The 18,707-nt window shown below is 42.6% G+C and overlaps 1 protein-coding gene across 2 annotated transcripts in view; it reads left to right on the top strand.

Moving 5' to 3' along the window:
• Positions 1–6,916: 6,916 nt before the first annotated feature.
• LOC106583275 (growth/differentiation factor 11) overlaps positions 6,917–18,707 on the top strand; it is a 47,082-nt gene continuing 35,291 nt past the window's right edge. Inside the window, exon 1 of one of the 2 annotated variants that reach the window (XM_014167242.2) lies at positions 6,917–7,724. In XM_014167242.2, coding sequence (XP_014022717.1) covers positions 7,310–7,724 — 415 coding nt within the window. In that variant the 5' untranslated portion in view covers positions 6,917–7,309. The remainder of the gene's footprint in view (positions 7,725–18,707) is intronic. The other variant, XM_014167243.2, reaches the window with a different exon arrangement.

Genomic DNA, 18,707 nt, shown 5'->3' with positions numbered 1-18,707 from the left:
CCTCCCAATGACGTACATAAACCTTGGATTGCTGTTCCCCACAGTATGTTTTGGACACAGAGGCTATGAAACCTATGGTCGGCTGTATTGGCACTCCTCAGAAAAGCAGTCTTCCATAGAAATGAATGGAATTCTACAGTATTTCATTTTAATGTTTCAAGGACAAAATTACATGTATGCAAGTATTTTTGTTGTTGTAGTGGAGACAGTAAAATTATACTTGAAGGAAAATGTTTCATATTTGTTTAATGTTTAGCTCACATAATATCATTTATAAGTATGCATTAAGGTGTCTGTAATATAATAAACATGGCAAAAACAAATGTAGACATTAGTAAATTAATTTCTATAGCTTCCAAATGTTATATTTAACTAGGCAAGTCAGTTAAGAACAAATTCTTATTTACAATGACGGCCTATCCTGGCCAAACCCTAACAACACTGGGCCAATTGTGCACCGCCCTATGGCACTCCCACAGCCAGTTGTGATACAGCCTGGAATTGAACCAGGGTCTGTAGTGACACCTCTAGCACTGCCTTAGACCGCTGCGCCACTCGGGAGCCCAAGGTTTTACAATGGTGGGGAGGTGGAACATATTAAGAGTGAATATGGAGTGCTGCATCAGGAAATTGAACATGACGAGAGTGAGGATGAATTCACTGCGGTGGCAGGTGTGGTGAAGAACACAGAGTTTGAGCCTTGTCCTGATGGTGACAAAGATGTTCTTTGCCCAGTGGGAGTGAGATTTTTTTGGAGAGAATGGATGCTTGCCTTCTGGCTGATCCATATGTGATGTCAGGTTAGGTGGAGAAGAGGTTGGGAAATGTTGGGTAGGTGAAAGTGACTCGAGGTGGAATCGTGTTGTTTTTTTGTGTTTCTGTCATCCAGAGGGAGTGTCCACTCCGCACCATGCGACTGGGGACAAGAACTGTGACTTGCTTTCCTCTCCGGAGCAGGGCCCCGTTGAAAGGAGTGATAACTGGAGTGGCGTTAAGTGTTGAGGAGGGTCAACTGAAGTTGAAGATTCCAGGTGTCTGTGATGCCCGCCGTTTGGTGTGACGCAGACCCGGTGGAGAGCGTGGTGAAACAGAGAAGATACTGTCGAGTTTTGATGCAGAGTTTTTACCAGATAAAGTCAAGTTAAGATGTGTCAGTTATCCCGTGAAAGCTTTTTCCCCGAACCTATTACGGTGTTTTAGGTGTCAAGTTTATGGTCATGTGGCAGCAGTGTGTAGGAGGGTGATTCGTAGATGTGAGAAGTGTGCAGGAGGACATGAGAAAAAGGAATGTGTAGTATCGGTAGAAAAAGTGCTGTGTGTAAACTGAAGGGGTACCCATGGTGCTGAGGATCAGAGGTGTCCAGTGAGAGAAAGTCAGGTTGAGGTTGCCAGAATCAGTGCAGTGTATAGAGTAGTAGAGGAAGATGGGTCCAGGGTGAAGGATTCTAAGAAGATCCCTGTGAGTAGGCCGAGGTCAATAGAGAGTGATTGGAATAACAGTAATACGGTTTATTTTTTGGCATTTATGGCCATGGATCTCAACTGTATCGCAGGAATGGAATGCAAATCACAGAGGATAGATGTTGTGGTGACAGCTGCAGAGAAGGTGTTTTGAAGGATAGTGTCCCGTCCTCCCAGGCTGCTGGCCTGGTGCAGGATCAGACAGGACCAAAGTAGTGGAATAGTGATGAGGTTTTAATGGGTGTAGGGTTAGTTGGTAGGGCAATTTTTTTCACAATACAGTAGGTGGCGGCATGCACCTATAACATTTGTTTGTGGACCTCCATAATACCAAAGAAGAAGAAGAAGAAGAAGAAGAAGAAGAAGAAGAAGAAGAAGCCAAAACAGCCAAATACTGCATCTATCAGTGGCGACTTAAGCATGTAAATCTTGGTGAGGCAAAAAAAATAATGTTTAGATGCATGCCAGCAAACCCACTACACAACACTAAACAATACATTAATTGCACTATAACGGTGACAAACAGTGCCCACACACTGTTAGGGCCTACATAATGCTGTCCCAACAGCAGAGCCCCAACAGCAATCCCAACACCTTACCACTGCTACACCTGGCTATCAGCGGAGCCTTGTCTGGCAGCAAAACAGTAGGCAAAATTAGGAGGGGAAACGGGACGAAATGATTAGGGTTGGCACATAGACTACTAACAGCTTAATACACAGCATACACTTAGTATTACTTTCTTAGCTACAGTATACATATCTCCCTGGCATATTACATCATTTATGCAGAAGCATGCAATATATTTTTGTGCTCACTTGAACAGGAAAGTGGTGTGGATGTCCTTCATGTGGAAATTTTGTCATCAAACTTTGATTCAAGTCTGGCATTCTCTGGATTGTCATAGCAGGTGACCCAACTGTAGTTTGTGACTATTATGATTTCCCTTTGTAGCCAATTCACTTGCAGTAATTCCGTTACAGATATTTTGGTAATTCTGTTACCAATTTGGTAACATAATTACGAGCTTTGATCACTTAATAATTCATAAATCAATTTGATATCAGTAAAATCACTAACTAAAACAATATTTCTTCAACTTACAGAAGGTTAACAATTTCTCCAAAACAAAATATTAGTGTTGAGATTAGTTGGTAGGGGTCTTTACGTCAACATTATTGTGTTTTGATGCATTTCTGATACCTTTTAAGAGTTTTTCTGGTAGATGTTTTATAAGACCCCTTTTCCATCTGTTTATCCAGAAATCAAAGCCTTCAGTTACGCTTACTTTTTAAGATGGAAAATGGTTGAAAAATATATCTATGCCTTCATTTCCCAAAAATATAGACTGTTCGCTTTCATTTGACAGCAAATTTGATATACTCCTATGAACTTCACATGTTGGTGCTCATGGATCCTTTTTGATGGAAATGCTCGTACCAAACTTTAACTCTGCACTGTTCTTCAAGTAAATGTGTTTTTGTAACATTTTCTGTGGAAATTGTTAAAGTAGTCCTTCTTCATAGAGTTGTATGGTTTAACTTTGCAGTCATTGGTTTTTGTTTGACATTTTAAAGTGAGAAATCTGAGTCTCTGCATCATTCGGTTACCATGGAATTGCACAGCAGCAGTATCTGCTTGTGCAGCACTGGTATAGTTACTAGTTTGATCATGTAGGCTATTAAATGAGCAGGTGGATACTTTCAATCACCACTATACACTGAGTATATCAAACATTAGGAACACCTTCCTAATATTGAGTTGCCCCCCCTTTTGCCCTCAGAACAGCCTCAATTTGCCAGAGAATGGACTCTACAAGGTGTCGAAAGCGTTCCACAGGGATGCTGGCCCATGTTGACTCCAATGCTTCCCACAGTTGTGTCAAGTTGTCTGGGTGGTGGACCATTCTTGATACACACAGGAAACTGTTGAGCAAACCCAGCAGCATTGCAGTTCTTGACACAAACTGGTGCGCCTGGCACCTACTACCATACCTTGTTCAAAGGCACTTAAATCTTTTGTCTTGCCCATTCACCCTCTGAATGACACACACACACAATCCATGTCTCAATTGTCTCTATGCTTAAAAATCCTTCTTTAACCTATCTCCTCCCTTTCATCTACACTGATTGAAGTGGATTCAAGCCTCGAGACAATTGAGACATGGATTGTGTATGTGTGCCATTCAGAGGGTGAATGGGCAAGACAAAAGATTTAAGTGCCTTTGAACGTGGTATGGTAGTAGGTGCCAGTCTATGTCATGGAAAGAGCAGGCGTTCTTTATCTTTTGTACATTCAGTGTAGTTCACCTGTGCCAATTTTTGTGGAAGTCTGAAATACAGTGGCCCACAGACTCCTTTACTACTTTCGCATGCAAACCAATAAATACATTCACATTACCAGAGACCGTTTTGAGGAAAATAATTGGATAGCACTTTATGTCATGATATTGAAATGGCCATGTATTTAAAAAGAATGTACATGGTAAAATTAAAGTATTAATCTATCAATTACTTGTTGGTTAATTTAGGATTCATTAAAACAAGTGCCACTAGGCACCATTACATATCAATTAGAATTCTACCTATTGTGTAGAATTCTTTAAAGTGTCAGAAATCCAAAATTCTACAGAAGACTTATGGTGAATATGCTCTACCAAGGATACGTTTCCATATGGAATCTTACTAAATTGTGAATATACCTTGTTCAAAAAAACTGCAACTGTATATTCTACCAGTAGGTGACAGTAGTAAGCTAGTTCTGCACTACACTACATGGCAGGCTACTCAACTGATGAACAAGTCATTACCATAAGTGGTGCAATACTTACCATTAAGGACTAGCCAGAGATAATCACAAACTTAATTAAGAGTCATTACATTGGTTCAGAGAATTTAGCATGTAATAGCTGGGAGTTCTTTATGGCAGGCAGAGGTAATGAACTTCATTTACAAGTGAATTCAAGTTAGCCTACTTTAGACGTTCAATTGTGTGGCTTCACATAGAGCCCTCACTAAAGTTATAATTATCAATTGTGTATTCCAGGATGGAGTAACAATATAACTTGAATGTTTATTGAGAAAATGAGGACTTTAGAAAATAATAAAAGGGATTCATTTAAAAAGAATGATGCATAAAGTATATAGATTGATTGATTAGTTGACTTATTGATTGATGTGGTTTGGTTGATTAGCATCATTGCTAGTTTGGAATATTCTTTAGAAAGACCAAAACATTGACAACTGGCATTTGTCAGTCAAATTGAGATACTGTATTTAAATCTAACAGTTGTTCCTAATGCACTGACCATGCACATAATGGTTCAAGTAATCATAGATTGTCTTATTGGATAAATATGGTAAGACTTGACAGCAAATCATCATTTTTAGGCTACAACAAAAGTCAGTGATATATCACTAATTGCCAGACCCACATTACTTCACCATTTTGTTAAAACAGATATTTCCACTTTTCTCAATAAAAAAAGAACTAAGGGCATATTACTCCCCTAATGTCATTACTCCCTTAATAATGTCATTAGTCCCTTAATGTCATTACTCCTTTAATGTCATTACTCCCTTAATGCATTACTCCTTTAATGTCATTACTCCTTTAATGTCATTACTCCCTTAATGCATTACTCCTTTAATGTCATTACTCCTTTAATGTCATTACTCCCTTAATGTCATTACTCCCTTAATAATGTCATTACTCCCTTAATGTCATTACTCCCTTAATGTCATTACTCCTTTAATGTCATTACTCCCCTAATGTCATTACTCCCTTAATAATGTCATTAGTCCCTTAATGTCATTACTCCTTTAATGTCATTACTCCCTTAATGCATTACTCCTTTAATGTCATTACTCCTTTAATGTCATTACTCCCTTAATGTCATTACTCCCTTAATGTCATTACTCCCTTAATGTCATTACTCCTTTAATGTCATTACTCCCTTAATGTCATTACTCCTTTAATGTCATTACTCCTTTAATGTCATTACTCCCTTAATGTCATTACTCCTTTAATGTCATTACTCCTTTAATGTCATTACTCCTTTAATGTCATTACTCCCTTAATGCATTACTCCTTTAATGTCATTACTCCCTTAATGTCATTACTCCTTTAATGTCATTACTCCTTTAATGTCATTACTCCTTTAATGTCATTACTCCTTTAATGTCATTACTCCCTTAATGTCATTACTCCTTTAATGTCATTACTCCTTTAATGTCATTACTCCCTTAATGTCATTACTCCCTTAATGTCATTACTCCCTTAATGTCATTACTCCTTTAATGTCATTACTCCTTTAATGTCATTACTCCCTTAATGTCATTACTCCTTTAATGTCATTACTCCCTTAATGTCATTACTCCCTTAATGTCATTACTCCTTTAATGTCATTACTTCCTTAATGTCATTACTCCTTTAATGTCATTACTCCCTTAATGTCATTACTCCCTTAATGTCACATTTTTAGGTGCAATTGAAAATGTCATGGGATGCATTTGCTCCATTGTTTTCTTTTGTTGAAATATTCCACTGTTTTATCATAAGTGCCTATATGTTTGACAGTCTAAATGATAAATTGTGCATTGCCTTGCATGTTGTTGCTGCTACATTTGTACATCTGGATGTGAAAATCATTGCGTTAAAAGTCTTCAGGGACTCTAACACAAAATGAGTGTCACTATTGTCAAATGAATGCTTCTTAAATTCCAAAGACGGACCCCAATGCCCAGGGGCGGACTGGGACCAGAAATTGGCCCTGGCATTTCTAACACTCCAGCCCACACTGGCCCAGGCCCCCACACTGGCCCATTTTGTTCCTCAAGGCGCCCACACCGGCCTCCACACCGGCCCCCACACCGGTTCCCAAACCGGAATTTTTTTTTCTTGAGGACCCCATTTTTTGCCAGATAATGATCATTTTGTGCAAAATACCCTAGTTAGACAGGCACACTGGGTTAAACATGGACCAGCCCATCTGGCATTTGCCCGAAATGTCCACCCCTGCCAATGTCATTTAGGACAACCTGTCACTCATCAGTCAATTTTGAAAGTTTCCCAATTCTATGGGTGCAGGACAGATTCCATGGATTATTTTATGCATACATCTGACTCCTTTTACGCATAATATAAAATAGGGGCATATTAGAAGTGAGAGAAGAGAAAGAGGAGGATAATTCCTTGTGGAAAATGTCCATTCACTGCTTATCAACAACACCATCAAAATAAAAATAAATGTAAGCTCCATATCACTAATGATATGTAATGACTTGAAATGGCCTCTTGCAGGTTCGAAACCTTGTCTGAATACAGTAATACAATGCAAACTGGACAAACTACCCTCCAGTCCATTCTGCATTCTGCCTTGTTCCCTCCCTCTTGCTCCCTCTCTCTCTTGACTTGGTGACAGACCTAAAAGCCTTTTGTTGCAATCTTAGCCAATGGAGATGGATTACGACACGGAGGAGCAGAGATATATAAAGAGCCCTTTTAGGACGTACTTGCACACTTTTCAATGACACATCTTAACATTCGCACCAATGGACTTAATTGTTATCAGATATGGCAACCAAAACAACAACCATAGCATAAAAACGGCTTATGCTTAAAATCGATAGATAGGCTAAAGTAAAATACTGAGAAAACCCACTAGGACGGACGCACCTTCCTACATTCACTGCTGTCCTACAATACAACCGTTTTAAGAGGCGACTATTTGAGTAGTTGCATATCATTGGTACCTTTGCAAGGTAAGGATACACAGGTTAAGAGAAGCAACATTTCAGAGGAGGGGATAACTCGAGCAGAAAGTTCTATAGCCTCACCAGTCATCATCATGCCGAGGTATAACTTTTTTCTGTGTTTGATGGTTTATATTTGTCTGGAACTGTCTGGGAGTGACGAACCTAACCTTTTTCTGCCACCAACGAGCGAGATGCCCACGGACGCCGGGCTGTCACTCCTTGACGAGGAGGCAGGCGCTCACGAATGTTCAGCATGCGTTTGGAGAGAGCAAAGTAAAGTCCTGAGGCTGGAAACCATCAAATCTCAGATCCTGAGCAAGCTGCGGCTCAAGCAGGCTCCTAATATTAGTCGGGAGGTGGTGAACCAGCTGCTCCCAAAGGCGCCCCCACTCCAGCAGCTTCTGGACCATCACGACTTCCAGGGAGATGCGTCCTCCCAGGATGAGTTTATGGAGGAGGACGAATATCACGCCACTACAGAGTCCGTCATCACTATGGCCTCGGAGCGTGAGTAATGCAACTTTGCTGCTGAAAATGATTAATTAGTTTGTAAACCAATACTGAGAGTGAGCAGCAAGTCGCTGTCAAATGTGTGGTGATTGTTATTATTATTGACATGCTTGGACAGAGGATATCCTGGTAACATCGGCACTTTGGACTTCTGAACATACTGCTGATGATTTTACTCAAGTAAAATATGACAATCCACCCACAGAACCGTTTAAATAGGACAAATGATGCAGTCTGCTGTTTGTTACGGCTGTCAAAATATCCCAATGGATTAAGTGTGAATTTGATAAATCACTCAAGTCAATAAAGGGCCTCGTCACTATATGACAGAACCAGAGTAATTCACTTTGAGTAAGTCAAGCCATTATTATTATTCATATGATGCATGAATGCAACTCTTGCTCATTCTATCTAGGCCTATGTGCATGAAGAGGGTGATTCGTTGTAGGATGGACTTCTAGGGTACAGCTGTGATAGCCTGCACTGACAGCTCGTACGCGGCTTTAGCCAACGCTGTGCCTATGAACATAGACCGCAGAAGTATAGCCTACCCCAAATGATAGCATATGTTCTTACTTTTCGTATTATTTCAGGACCATAGTTCTTGCGGTCTACTTTTAAGTAACTCTGTATCATGTTCGTATAAATAACTATTTTAAAAATCGTCGTTTAGGTTTTCTGACAATTCGGTGACTTCTATTTGTAATTTCAGTCATGTTTTGTGATTTGACTTTCATTAACCGTTTGGAGTGCATAAATCAATAATGATAATGTAACATTTGGTAGGCAGATGCATTGCACCGAGCCTATGCACATGATCCCTTATTTTACATATCCTGCATTTGTATGGCCAAAGTATAGGCAATCCGAATCGGCCTATATGGTTTACATAGCAGAGGGACCGTTAAAGCCTAATATGCCCTATCAAATAAGTATAAAATATCACGTTCAATGTCAACAGGAAGGTAGGCCTATAACCTACTGAACAAACCCTAACAACATTCCCTAAAATTATAGAGCCACAGCAGCTGTTCTCTATCGGTCCTTTATATGAGGGCTCTATCGGATTCCCTGCTGTTCATCGCAGTGAGAAAAAGTGTGTCCAAAAAAGCTGCCATTGTTTCCCGCATGCAGCAATCCCCCTAGACCGCACTTGCCTTTTTAAATGCGAGGTTTATAGGCACAGCTCGTTTTTTCCCTGTGAGAACACAAAGCCAGAGAAACAGTTGGGGTCGAGGGGAGTGTGTGACCTTTTCGCTGCGAATTGCTGGGGTTCAACAACATTTACACACGTAATGTATTCCGCACAAGGCGGACGAAAAGCCGTGCAAATAATCCGTTTTTTCCAAGAGGGAACAAAGGATGCGTTTACACAGGCAGCCCAATTCTGCAATTTTTTTCACTAATTGGCCTTTTTACCAATCAGATCAGCTCTGAACAAGAGCTGATGTGAAACTATCTGATGTGATTGGTCAAAATACCAATTAGTGGAAAAAATATCAGAATTGGGCTGCCTGTGTAGACGCAGCCAAAGATTTGTTTGTGTTGCCTTAACTAACCTCTCCGTCAATTGTCATACAGCCCACGTCGTGCCCTTTCTTTTCGCGGCATAATGAACTTCACCAGTTTAACTGCTGCTTGGTGAGCGCCAAACGCATGTGAGATGATTTTTCAGTTGGCTATTATTGTCAGAGATGTTCGTTCTTCAAATAAGCAGTGGTTTAAACGTCAAGAAATTACTTTTAATCGCCCTTATCCGTTAGTGTTAATAGACTGTCCCCTCCAATTAATCGCCAATTTTACTCATCAGAACTCCTTGTGATGGTGGCTGATCGTTCATGAATGATCCTCGTTATGCACATATGCCTACTTTGTGATGAATGACCTATTCTTGAATATCTGCTACCAAAACAACTGTGGCCCATGGTAATGAATATCTCAGTGTCAGTTGCTATTGACAACCTTCTAAGCAAGTTCAGCCTTTGGTTTGGTCCTCTGAGGGATGCATCGATGTTCTTGCCAGGCATGAGATCTTGACTGCTGTTGCATGCTGGCAGGCAGCTCACCATTGTGGAAAATGATTCCTATGATCAAGGGCAATGTTTTTTTTTAACAAGTAGTGCCTATAGTCTATGTTAGAGAATGGAGATGTGGAGGAAACATGCACAATTGTAGAGCGGTAGCACATTTTGAAGCCTTTATCAAATCCTATGCATCACCATTTACATAGACTGAGCCTCATGCAGAGCATCATAAAGTTGTTGGATAGAAACATTTATCAATATAATGATATGACTTATGTGATTATTTTATGTGATTGTCATGGCTCAGGTTTTTGAGGTCAACAATGTGACGTGGAATGGTCAATGTAGGCTCTCCTCCGGGCTTAGTATGTCCAGCTGTCTCAACCAGTTAACAACATAGCTGTTTTCCCCATCACTCTGCATGTATGTTGTTAGTGGGACAAACCGGCATGGTTTTCCCCCCTCTTCTCATGACCGAACCTGCGTAACAGTGTGTCTTGTTTGAGGGTTAGATAGCTGTGGTGCTTCCCTTTCAGTATGTTCTATCCAGGGTTGTTCTCTTTTTGTGTATGGACGTGTTGAACCTGTCTCTGCACTCTTCCTCGGGCCGGACGTGACATGACACAGCTGCTCCTGTCTGTTAGAGGAGAGATATGATGGGACTGGGCATTTAGCAGAGGCTTTTGTTTTGCTGGGGAATGGGCTTTGAGCGGGATGGATGGAAACCCCATGTTTCTGTTTCTCAATGGCTTGTTTATTAGACAGTTGTGGGCCGTGGTTATTGATAGGTCCATAAGATATCTCTATTAAAATGTCAGGCGTGGGAGCTGCTGCTTTGTTTTGAATGAATGGGAGTGCACTCTCTGACACTGGTGCAAGAAACATGTACTGTGCCGCTCTGCTCTGCACTGTTAGCAGGATGCCATGGGGCTACATTAGCATCTTTCCCTCTCTCTGTTTTCTCCTCTTCCTCCCACTCTACATTTTATCCTTTTTCATTTCTCACTTCTCTCTCTTCTCTCTTTATTCCTCATCTCTTTACCTCTCCCTCTGAACTCCCTCCATCATCACTCTCCTCTGGTGTTCACATTGAGAGGAGAAGGACTGCATCTCTCTTGCCTGTGGCGCTTCAGCAATCCCACAAGATGAAAAGCCCCTTTTCCGTCTCAGATAAAGCCAGGGAGGACTTCAAACGCTATTCCCTGCACACCTCGAACCCAATCACCCTCTCATGGGCGTGCACACTGCCTTTGATGGGCCGTGCAGGTTCACACAGTACATGCTGAACTGGACCGGTGCCAGAGTTGCTTCTTAGTATTCGCTCAAGGTACGTGGGTGCCGCAGTGGGGGTTGAGAGGGTCCATGCTTTCTGGTCGCTAATTACACTATGAAATTTCATGGAAAAGCTATTTATATCCCAGTGCGGCACTGTAACGTACTGTAGCATTCCCTCCCCATACCGTGTGTTGAAAAGAATATCGATGCAGTGCACTACCCATGTACATGGAGCGAAGCTGCACACATAGAAACTGCATTGGTCCTATGTGGTTCATTTGTATCACATCATTGCGAATCACAGTGCAAAGGATTTGAAACTGTTTGTATATGTTTGATACACAGAAAGCTGTCTGATTTTGTACTTGAGCTGAGTCCTGTAAAAACAGGCTGTGTGTGTGTGTTGGTGCATGGTCTGCCTGGGCCAAGGAGTTGTAAGGTTTGACCCCAATAGGCCCTCATTTGTTACCTGTCCATGGCATTGAGACCAGATCTCTCTCTGTCTCTCTACAACTGCGTACATTTGGAAAACGTTTGTTGATAATTTGTCATTCCCCGTGTCTCTGGATTGTTTCAGTAATTGGCCCATCTTATTGCAATTTGAACACTTAAGTCCAACATCTGTTTAAGTTGCCATTTTAGCGCTAGTCTTAAGCAGGGTTCACACAGAGCAAACAGTTTGAGTTTTAAACAGGTTCTCTCCTTTGACTCGAGAACAATCAAATCAAAGTTTATTTATTTATTTATTTATTAAGTGCCTTTCAATGGGGTATGGTAGTAGGTGCCAGGCGCAGGTGTAAGGTGTCAAGAACTGCAATGCTTCTGGGTTTTTCACGCTCAACACTTTCCTGTGTGTATCAAGAATGGTCCACCACCCAAAGGACATCCAGCCAATTGTGGGAAGCATTGAAGTCAACATGGGGCAACATCCCTGTGGAACGCTTTTGACACCTTGTAGAGTCCATGCCCCGACGAATTGAGGCTCTTCTGAGGGCAAAAGGAGGTGCAACTCAATATTAGGAAGGTGTTCCTAATGTTTTGTACACTCGGTGTACACAACCCATGTCTCAAGGCTTAAACATCCTTATTTAACCTGTCTCCTCCCCTTCATCTACACTGACTGAAGTGGATTTAACAGGTGACATCAATAAGGGATCATAGCTTTCACCTGGATTCACCTGGTCAGTCTGTTATGGAAAGAGCGTGTGTGTGCGTGTAGAGAGTATGTGTGCATATGACGAACAATCCTCCTCATTCTTTTCATTAGCATCTGTGCATCAAACATTTGAATGGAGTTATTTCTTTATCAGTCATCCTCAGTGCCATGACACAAGTTTCATCAGAGCTTATTGACAGGGGATCCAGCAGAGTGCAGAATCTCTCTCTCTCTCTCTCTCTCTCTCTCTCGACACTTGCATTTTCAGTTGCCGTATTAATGTTAAGTTCTTTCTATTTTTGTACACTGAACAAAAATATAAACGCAACATGTAAAGTGTTGGTTTCATGAGCTGAAACAAAAGATTGCACAAATTTGTTTACATCCCTGTTAGTGAGCATTTCTCCTTAGTCAAGATAATCCATCCACCTGATAGGTGTGGTATATCAAGAAGCTGATGAAACAGCATGATCATTACAGAGGTGCACCTTGCGCTGTGGACAATAAAAGGCCACTCTAAAATGTGCAATTTTGTCACTCAACACAATACCATAGATGTCTCAAGTTGAGGGAGCGTGCAATTGGCATGCTGACTGCAGGAATGTCCACCAGAGCTGTTGCCAGAGAATTTCATGTTTATTGTTCTATCATAAGCCACCTCCAATGTCATTTTAGAGAATGTGGAGGTACGTCCAACCAGCCTCACAACCGCAGACCACGTGTAACCATGCCAGGCCAGGACCTCCACATTCGGCTTCTTCACCTGCAGGATCATCTGAGACCAGCCACCCAACAGCTGCTGAAACTGTTGGTTTGCACAACCGAAGAATTTCTGCATAAACAGTCTCAGGGAAGGTCATCTGCGTGCTCGTCGTCCTCACCTGGGTCTTGACCAGTTCGGTGTCATAACCGACTTCAGTGGGCAAATGCTCACCTTCAATGGCCACTGGCACGCTGGAGAAGTGTGCTCTTCACGGTGAAATCCCAGTTTCAACTGTACAGCTTGTATGGCATCGTATGTGCGAGCCGTTTGCTGATGTCAACATTGTGAACAGAGTGCCCCATGGTGACGGTGGGGTCAAGGTATGTGCAGGCATAAGCTACGGACAACGAACACAATTGCATTTTATGGGTGGCAATTTGAATGCGCAGAGATACCGTGACAAGCTCCTGAGGCCCATTGTCGTGCCATTCATCCATCTTCTCATCATGTTTCAGCATGATAATTGAGCATGTTTGGGATGCTCTGGTTTTGACATGTATGATAGCGTGTTCCAGTTCCCGCCAATATCCAGCAACTTCACATAGCCATTGAGGAGTGGGACAACATTCCACAGGCCACAATCAACATCCTGATCAACTCTATGCGAAGGAGATGTGTCACGCTGCATGAGGCAAATGGTGGTCACACCAGATACTGATTGGTTTTCTGATCCAAGCCCCTACCTTTTTTTAAAGGTATCTGTGACCAGCAGATGCATATCTGTATTCCCAGTCATGTGAAATCCATAGATTAGGGTCTAATTCATTTATTTCAATTGACTGATTTCTTTATACGGGCTCCCGAGTAGCGCAGCGGTCTAAAACTGCATCTCAGTGCACTGCAGTCCCTGGTTCGAATCCAGGCTGCATCACATCAGGCTGTGATTGGGAGTCCCATAGGGCGGCGCACAATTGGCCCAGCATTGTCTGGGTTTGGCCGGGGTAGGCTGTCATTGTAAATAAGAATTTGTTCTTAACTGACTTGCCTAGTTAATTTATTTTATTTACCCTTTATTTAATATGAACTGTAACTCAGTAAAATCTTTGAAATTGTTGTGTTTTTATACTTTTATTCAGTGAGTATTAACAATGGAGAAACATAAGAAAATAGGTAATCTGGTCTACACACGTGTGGGCACATGCAGGTAAACGTATGCCACACACACACACACACACACACACACACACACACACACACACACACACACACACACACACACACACACACACACACACACACACACACACACACACACACACACTGGACAACTGTCTCCCTTTTGACAAAAAGGGTCAGAGTTCACAGCTATGTGATATATTGGACGAGGAGCCAATTAACCTCACCGGGCCTCTTTCTTTGGCAGCAAAGGAAACTGGTAGTAGCTTACACAGCATTACCCCCACCCCCATGCACACCAACCACTCCCACCAAAAAAAAAACAAGTCTTTTATAGTGTTGACCCTATAAAAGGGTCATTTCCTGAAGGTGCAGGAACCATAAACATTAAGAGGGAGAGCGCTAAAAGAACAGGCCAGCAGAAGCTGGACTGTCTTCAGCCTACTGGCCAGTGTTTGCGGGAAGTCGATGAGTATGTGAGGTTTTTATCCATTCCATGGAAGGCTATATTTGATGGTAACACCTGTTCCCGTCCACTGAGGGAGCCACAGAAGGGAAAGACATACCACTGAGGGAGCCACAGAAGGGAAAGACATACCACTGACGGAGCCACAGAAGGGAAAGATAAACTTTGGTGGTGACTTGTTGGGACGCCTGGTCATTACTGGTTTGTTTAAGAAGAAAATAAAACTTTCTAGGCCTGTTGAAATAGCACAACACGCTGTCAATTATATGGCTAATAAAATTTCAAAGGGCCAAAGTCTTAATACGAGGGGCGAAATTTCACCAGCACTTTCAGGAATCTCACTCCCTCCACCTTTCATTCCGTATTCCCACGCTCCCATGTCCCCACCACACCAACTAGTGCCCACCCTTTCTCTGGGAGAATTAACTTAAAACATGGGTCCCACACACACGCACATATGTATGCATGTACACACACACACACACACACACACACACACACACACACACACACACACACACACACACACACACACACACACACATATTCAGGAATCACACTTATAATACAGCTTCCTTACCTCAGCAGATAAAATGTCACAGTACATTGCACCAATATCAACTATACATTGAGTTTGATGTGCATAGCAGTATAAAAGGGACATTTTTATGAGATCCTGGATCATTGTCACAATTATGGACCAATAAATGCATAAATTCCTCCTGCCGTGTGTGTGTAGTGAGCTGGAATGCTGCTGAGTGCCTGTTAAAAGGGATTCAGGGAGCTAGCATCCAGCTTGCTGCGCTGTATGTGCCCCATAGTGCGTGGGCATGTAGTGATGGAGGGATTCATGGAGGAGTGTTGAGGAGGGGGTCCACAGGGAGCAACAAGCAGCCTAGTCCTATCCTTAAGGGACAAAATCACGGAGGGGCTTTTATAGGTACACTTAAAAAGACCTGAAACAGATGTTATGTCTCACTAATAAAGGAAATAATTACTTCCCACCAGTAATTAAGCACTGTGTACAGGAGGGACACAAGGGAAGAAAGGAGAGAAAATATAAAATGGAGAGCATTGAGGGGAAATGACTGACTGGCGAGTCGGGCTGTGCTGCGGAGACGTTTATGGAGGAGCCCATTAATCCTAAATGAAGGCGTCTCTGATCAGAGGAAATACAGCGTGGACACAACGTTGGATCCCACCAGGATTCCGATGTGCCTGAAAGAGGGTTGGACGGTGCGCATTGAGTGGCTCGCCGGCGCCACAGCTGATGAATATCTAAATGAAATGTTAATTAGAGCCCTTCTAAGTGGCCCTGAGAGTTACTGTATTCATCCATCGCTTATGGCTGCCTGCACTTCAGTTTCAGTATGCCGAGAGCCGAGATCAACTCAGGAAGTTCATTATATGGAAGCAGCACATTGTCCAAACGTCAAAATGTTCTTTAGGCCTGGAGCCAAGTTTGATTCTATTAATGTACAGTGCTGGTGGAGAAAAAAAGAGCTGTGACAGATTTAGAATGGGATAACAGATACTCCCACATTGTATGGACATTGTCGAGTGAATAGTATGGACAGAAAAGGGATTCAAAGGAGGGGGGGAACGTCACTCTGGCTGACAAGGCCTGGTCACGCTGACTTTGTCCACAGTGAAAATCCTTGGCTGAGGCTTTGGGCTTTGAGTGTGCTTCAGGGAGGCCTCAATAGCTCAGTGAGGCAAACAGAGAGGCCAAACTCACATCATCACCCAAAGACAGGGGGCAAGGAGGGAGTGCATCAAAACATCTTGCCTTTTGTGGGTCCCTCTGGCCTCTGCACCCCCTCAGCCCATTTGGGTGCAGGAGAGAGGGACGGGGAGAGGGAGTGATAGAGGGATATGGGGAGAGAGCAAAAGGGTCAAAGGACACACTAAAGCAAAGCTTTGTCTATGTCATCAGTCCTTCTCTGTGTTGTTTGTGTTGTACACTGACTTAGCTCACCTCATGCACTCACTAAGGGACTTTAACTGATATATCATCTCATGCAGTAGGGTGGCAGGCAGTCTAGCGGTTAAGAGCATTGGGCCAGTTATCAAAAGGTTGCTGGTTCAACTCCCAGAGCCGACTAGGTGAAAGATCTGTCGATGTGCCCTTGAGCAAGGCACTTAACCCTAATGTCTCCTGTAAGTCGCTCTGGATAAGAGCATATGCTAAATGAATAAAATGTAATGAATTCTGGATTTTGGTGCAGAATACTTTTTAGTTCTAAGTATGACGCTGTATATGACACAGATTGCCTGCGGGCTCAAAAACGTTCATTTCATTAGTGACACTACTGGTGTGATTCACTTAGGTGAGAATCTCCCATGCAGGAGTTTATGGGTTACATTCAACAGCTAATTTTACTAACTCCATAGAGGACGCCATGAGGACATAATGCAGGGTATAATGTAGGAGAGATTAAAAAGACGTCATTCAGAACACAACGCTTCTGTCAGGAGACAGAATGTAGCTGAAATGAATGGACATTGTGGTGTTAAAGGATTTGGCAGTAAAAAACCCAACTATTTTTCTTTGCAGAATCAGTTGCTTTGCAGAATTGATCATAATATCCCTTCTCAGTCAGAATCTATCAGAACACACATGCGCACGCACGCACACAAAACCCTGGTCGTTTCCTGCTGTCCAGCTGTCCGGCTTATTTCAGCTCACTGCTTTCTCTCTCTCTTTCTCCCTCCTGCAGTTCTGCATGCATTTCTGTGGTTCAGTTCTTTTCTGTGTAAGGGTTATATTATTATTATTGTAAGACTCCTATCGCTGTCTTGGGGAGAGAGCCTGTTTGGGGCCTGTGTGTGTGTGTGTGTGTGTGTGTGTGTGTGTGTGTGTGTGTGTGTGTGTGTGTGTGTGTGTGTGCCCTCACTGGGTTGGAACAGGCAGTGGCAGTTCTAGACCATTTCAACTGGGGGGGCCAAGCTGGGGCCAGTTGTACTGTTAGAGGGGCCAGTTACATTAGACGTTATTGTTGTCATATCGTTTTCTTCACTGCATTGCAGGCATTAGCAGACAAAAGACCATGTTCATAATCATTCAACAATTTATTTGCATTTTCTGTCTAATAATGGATGTAAAAAACGAACGATAGCAAAAATTAGTTATGTAAAAGTTATTTCATACTCCACATTTAGGGGGGCCACAAGGGGGTCCAAAATTGTTGTCACAGGGGCACTGGCCCCCCCTGGCCCCCCCCAGAACCGCTAGTGGGAACAGGGAGTATTAGGAGGTGTCTTTTGTTGCTCCTGGGGGGCTCCTGTGCTCAGTCCTAATAGGAGTCTTGTGCCTGCCGTTGTCCCAGGGGAGGGGGCCTGAATGAGGGGTCCAACTTCACCCCCCCCACTCTCCTCCCCCTTTGGGACAGGCTGAGAGACAAAGAGGGAGTGGGGCTGGGATGGTTGAGGGGGTGCACTGTGGCCTCTGTCTTATTAGAAGGGTCGTGAACGTGTCACAATGATTAATTTGCCGAGGTGCGCAGGGATACCCTAGAGTCACATTTATCTAACGCCAGGGCTCCCAAACGCGCACTCACCACAAAATGGCACATTTGCATTTCCCATTAAGAAAAGAAAATACAGATATATATATGCAAATGCTATCCCCATCTTGGTTTATGCCATTATGCTCTATCGTTTCGGACATTCACAATGGATGACCGTTTTTCTTTATTTTTTCACAATTTTTTGGCAGTCTATCTATTGAACCTGATTGGCATGCTGTTCCTTTTTTTACTGCACGTGTGGACACGGACACACTCTCACACAGCCCAGAGTGCCTTCATACAAATAGGACTGGAGAGGTTGGATGTGGTGTCTCCGTCAAATATTCCATCAACTTAATCTACATTCTCTATGTGCCTCCTATCAGACCAAGCAGAAGGCTCCATTGTGAACTGTGCATAACAAAGCAATGGGATTGTCTGTTTGCCATCTTTCAATCTAATGTCAGCTTAGTTTTTTTGTGTCTGGTTCGGGGACACTCTCTCGGAGGTCAGCTCATGGTGAAATGTTCTGATGTGTTGTTGTGTTTTGCAACACAGCATATGGTGTGAATAATATAGCATACACTCTTCTCTCTCTGTGTAAAACGTATATACTGTGTGTGGTCATCACGTTCATTCTTCTCTTGCCATGTTCACGCAGCACCACCTGG

The sequence above is a fragment of the Salmo salar genome, chromosome ssa22 (assembly GCF_905237065.1).
Source record: "Salmo salar chromosome ssa22, Ssal_v3.1, whole genome shotgun sequence".
Classification (NCBI taxonomy): Eukaryota; Metazoa; Chordata; class Actinopteri; order Salmoniformes; family Salmonidae; genus Salmo; species Salmo salar.
Note: the sequence above shows the minus strand (reverse complement) of the source record. Positions and strands in the feature narration are given on the sequence as shown.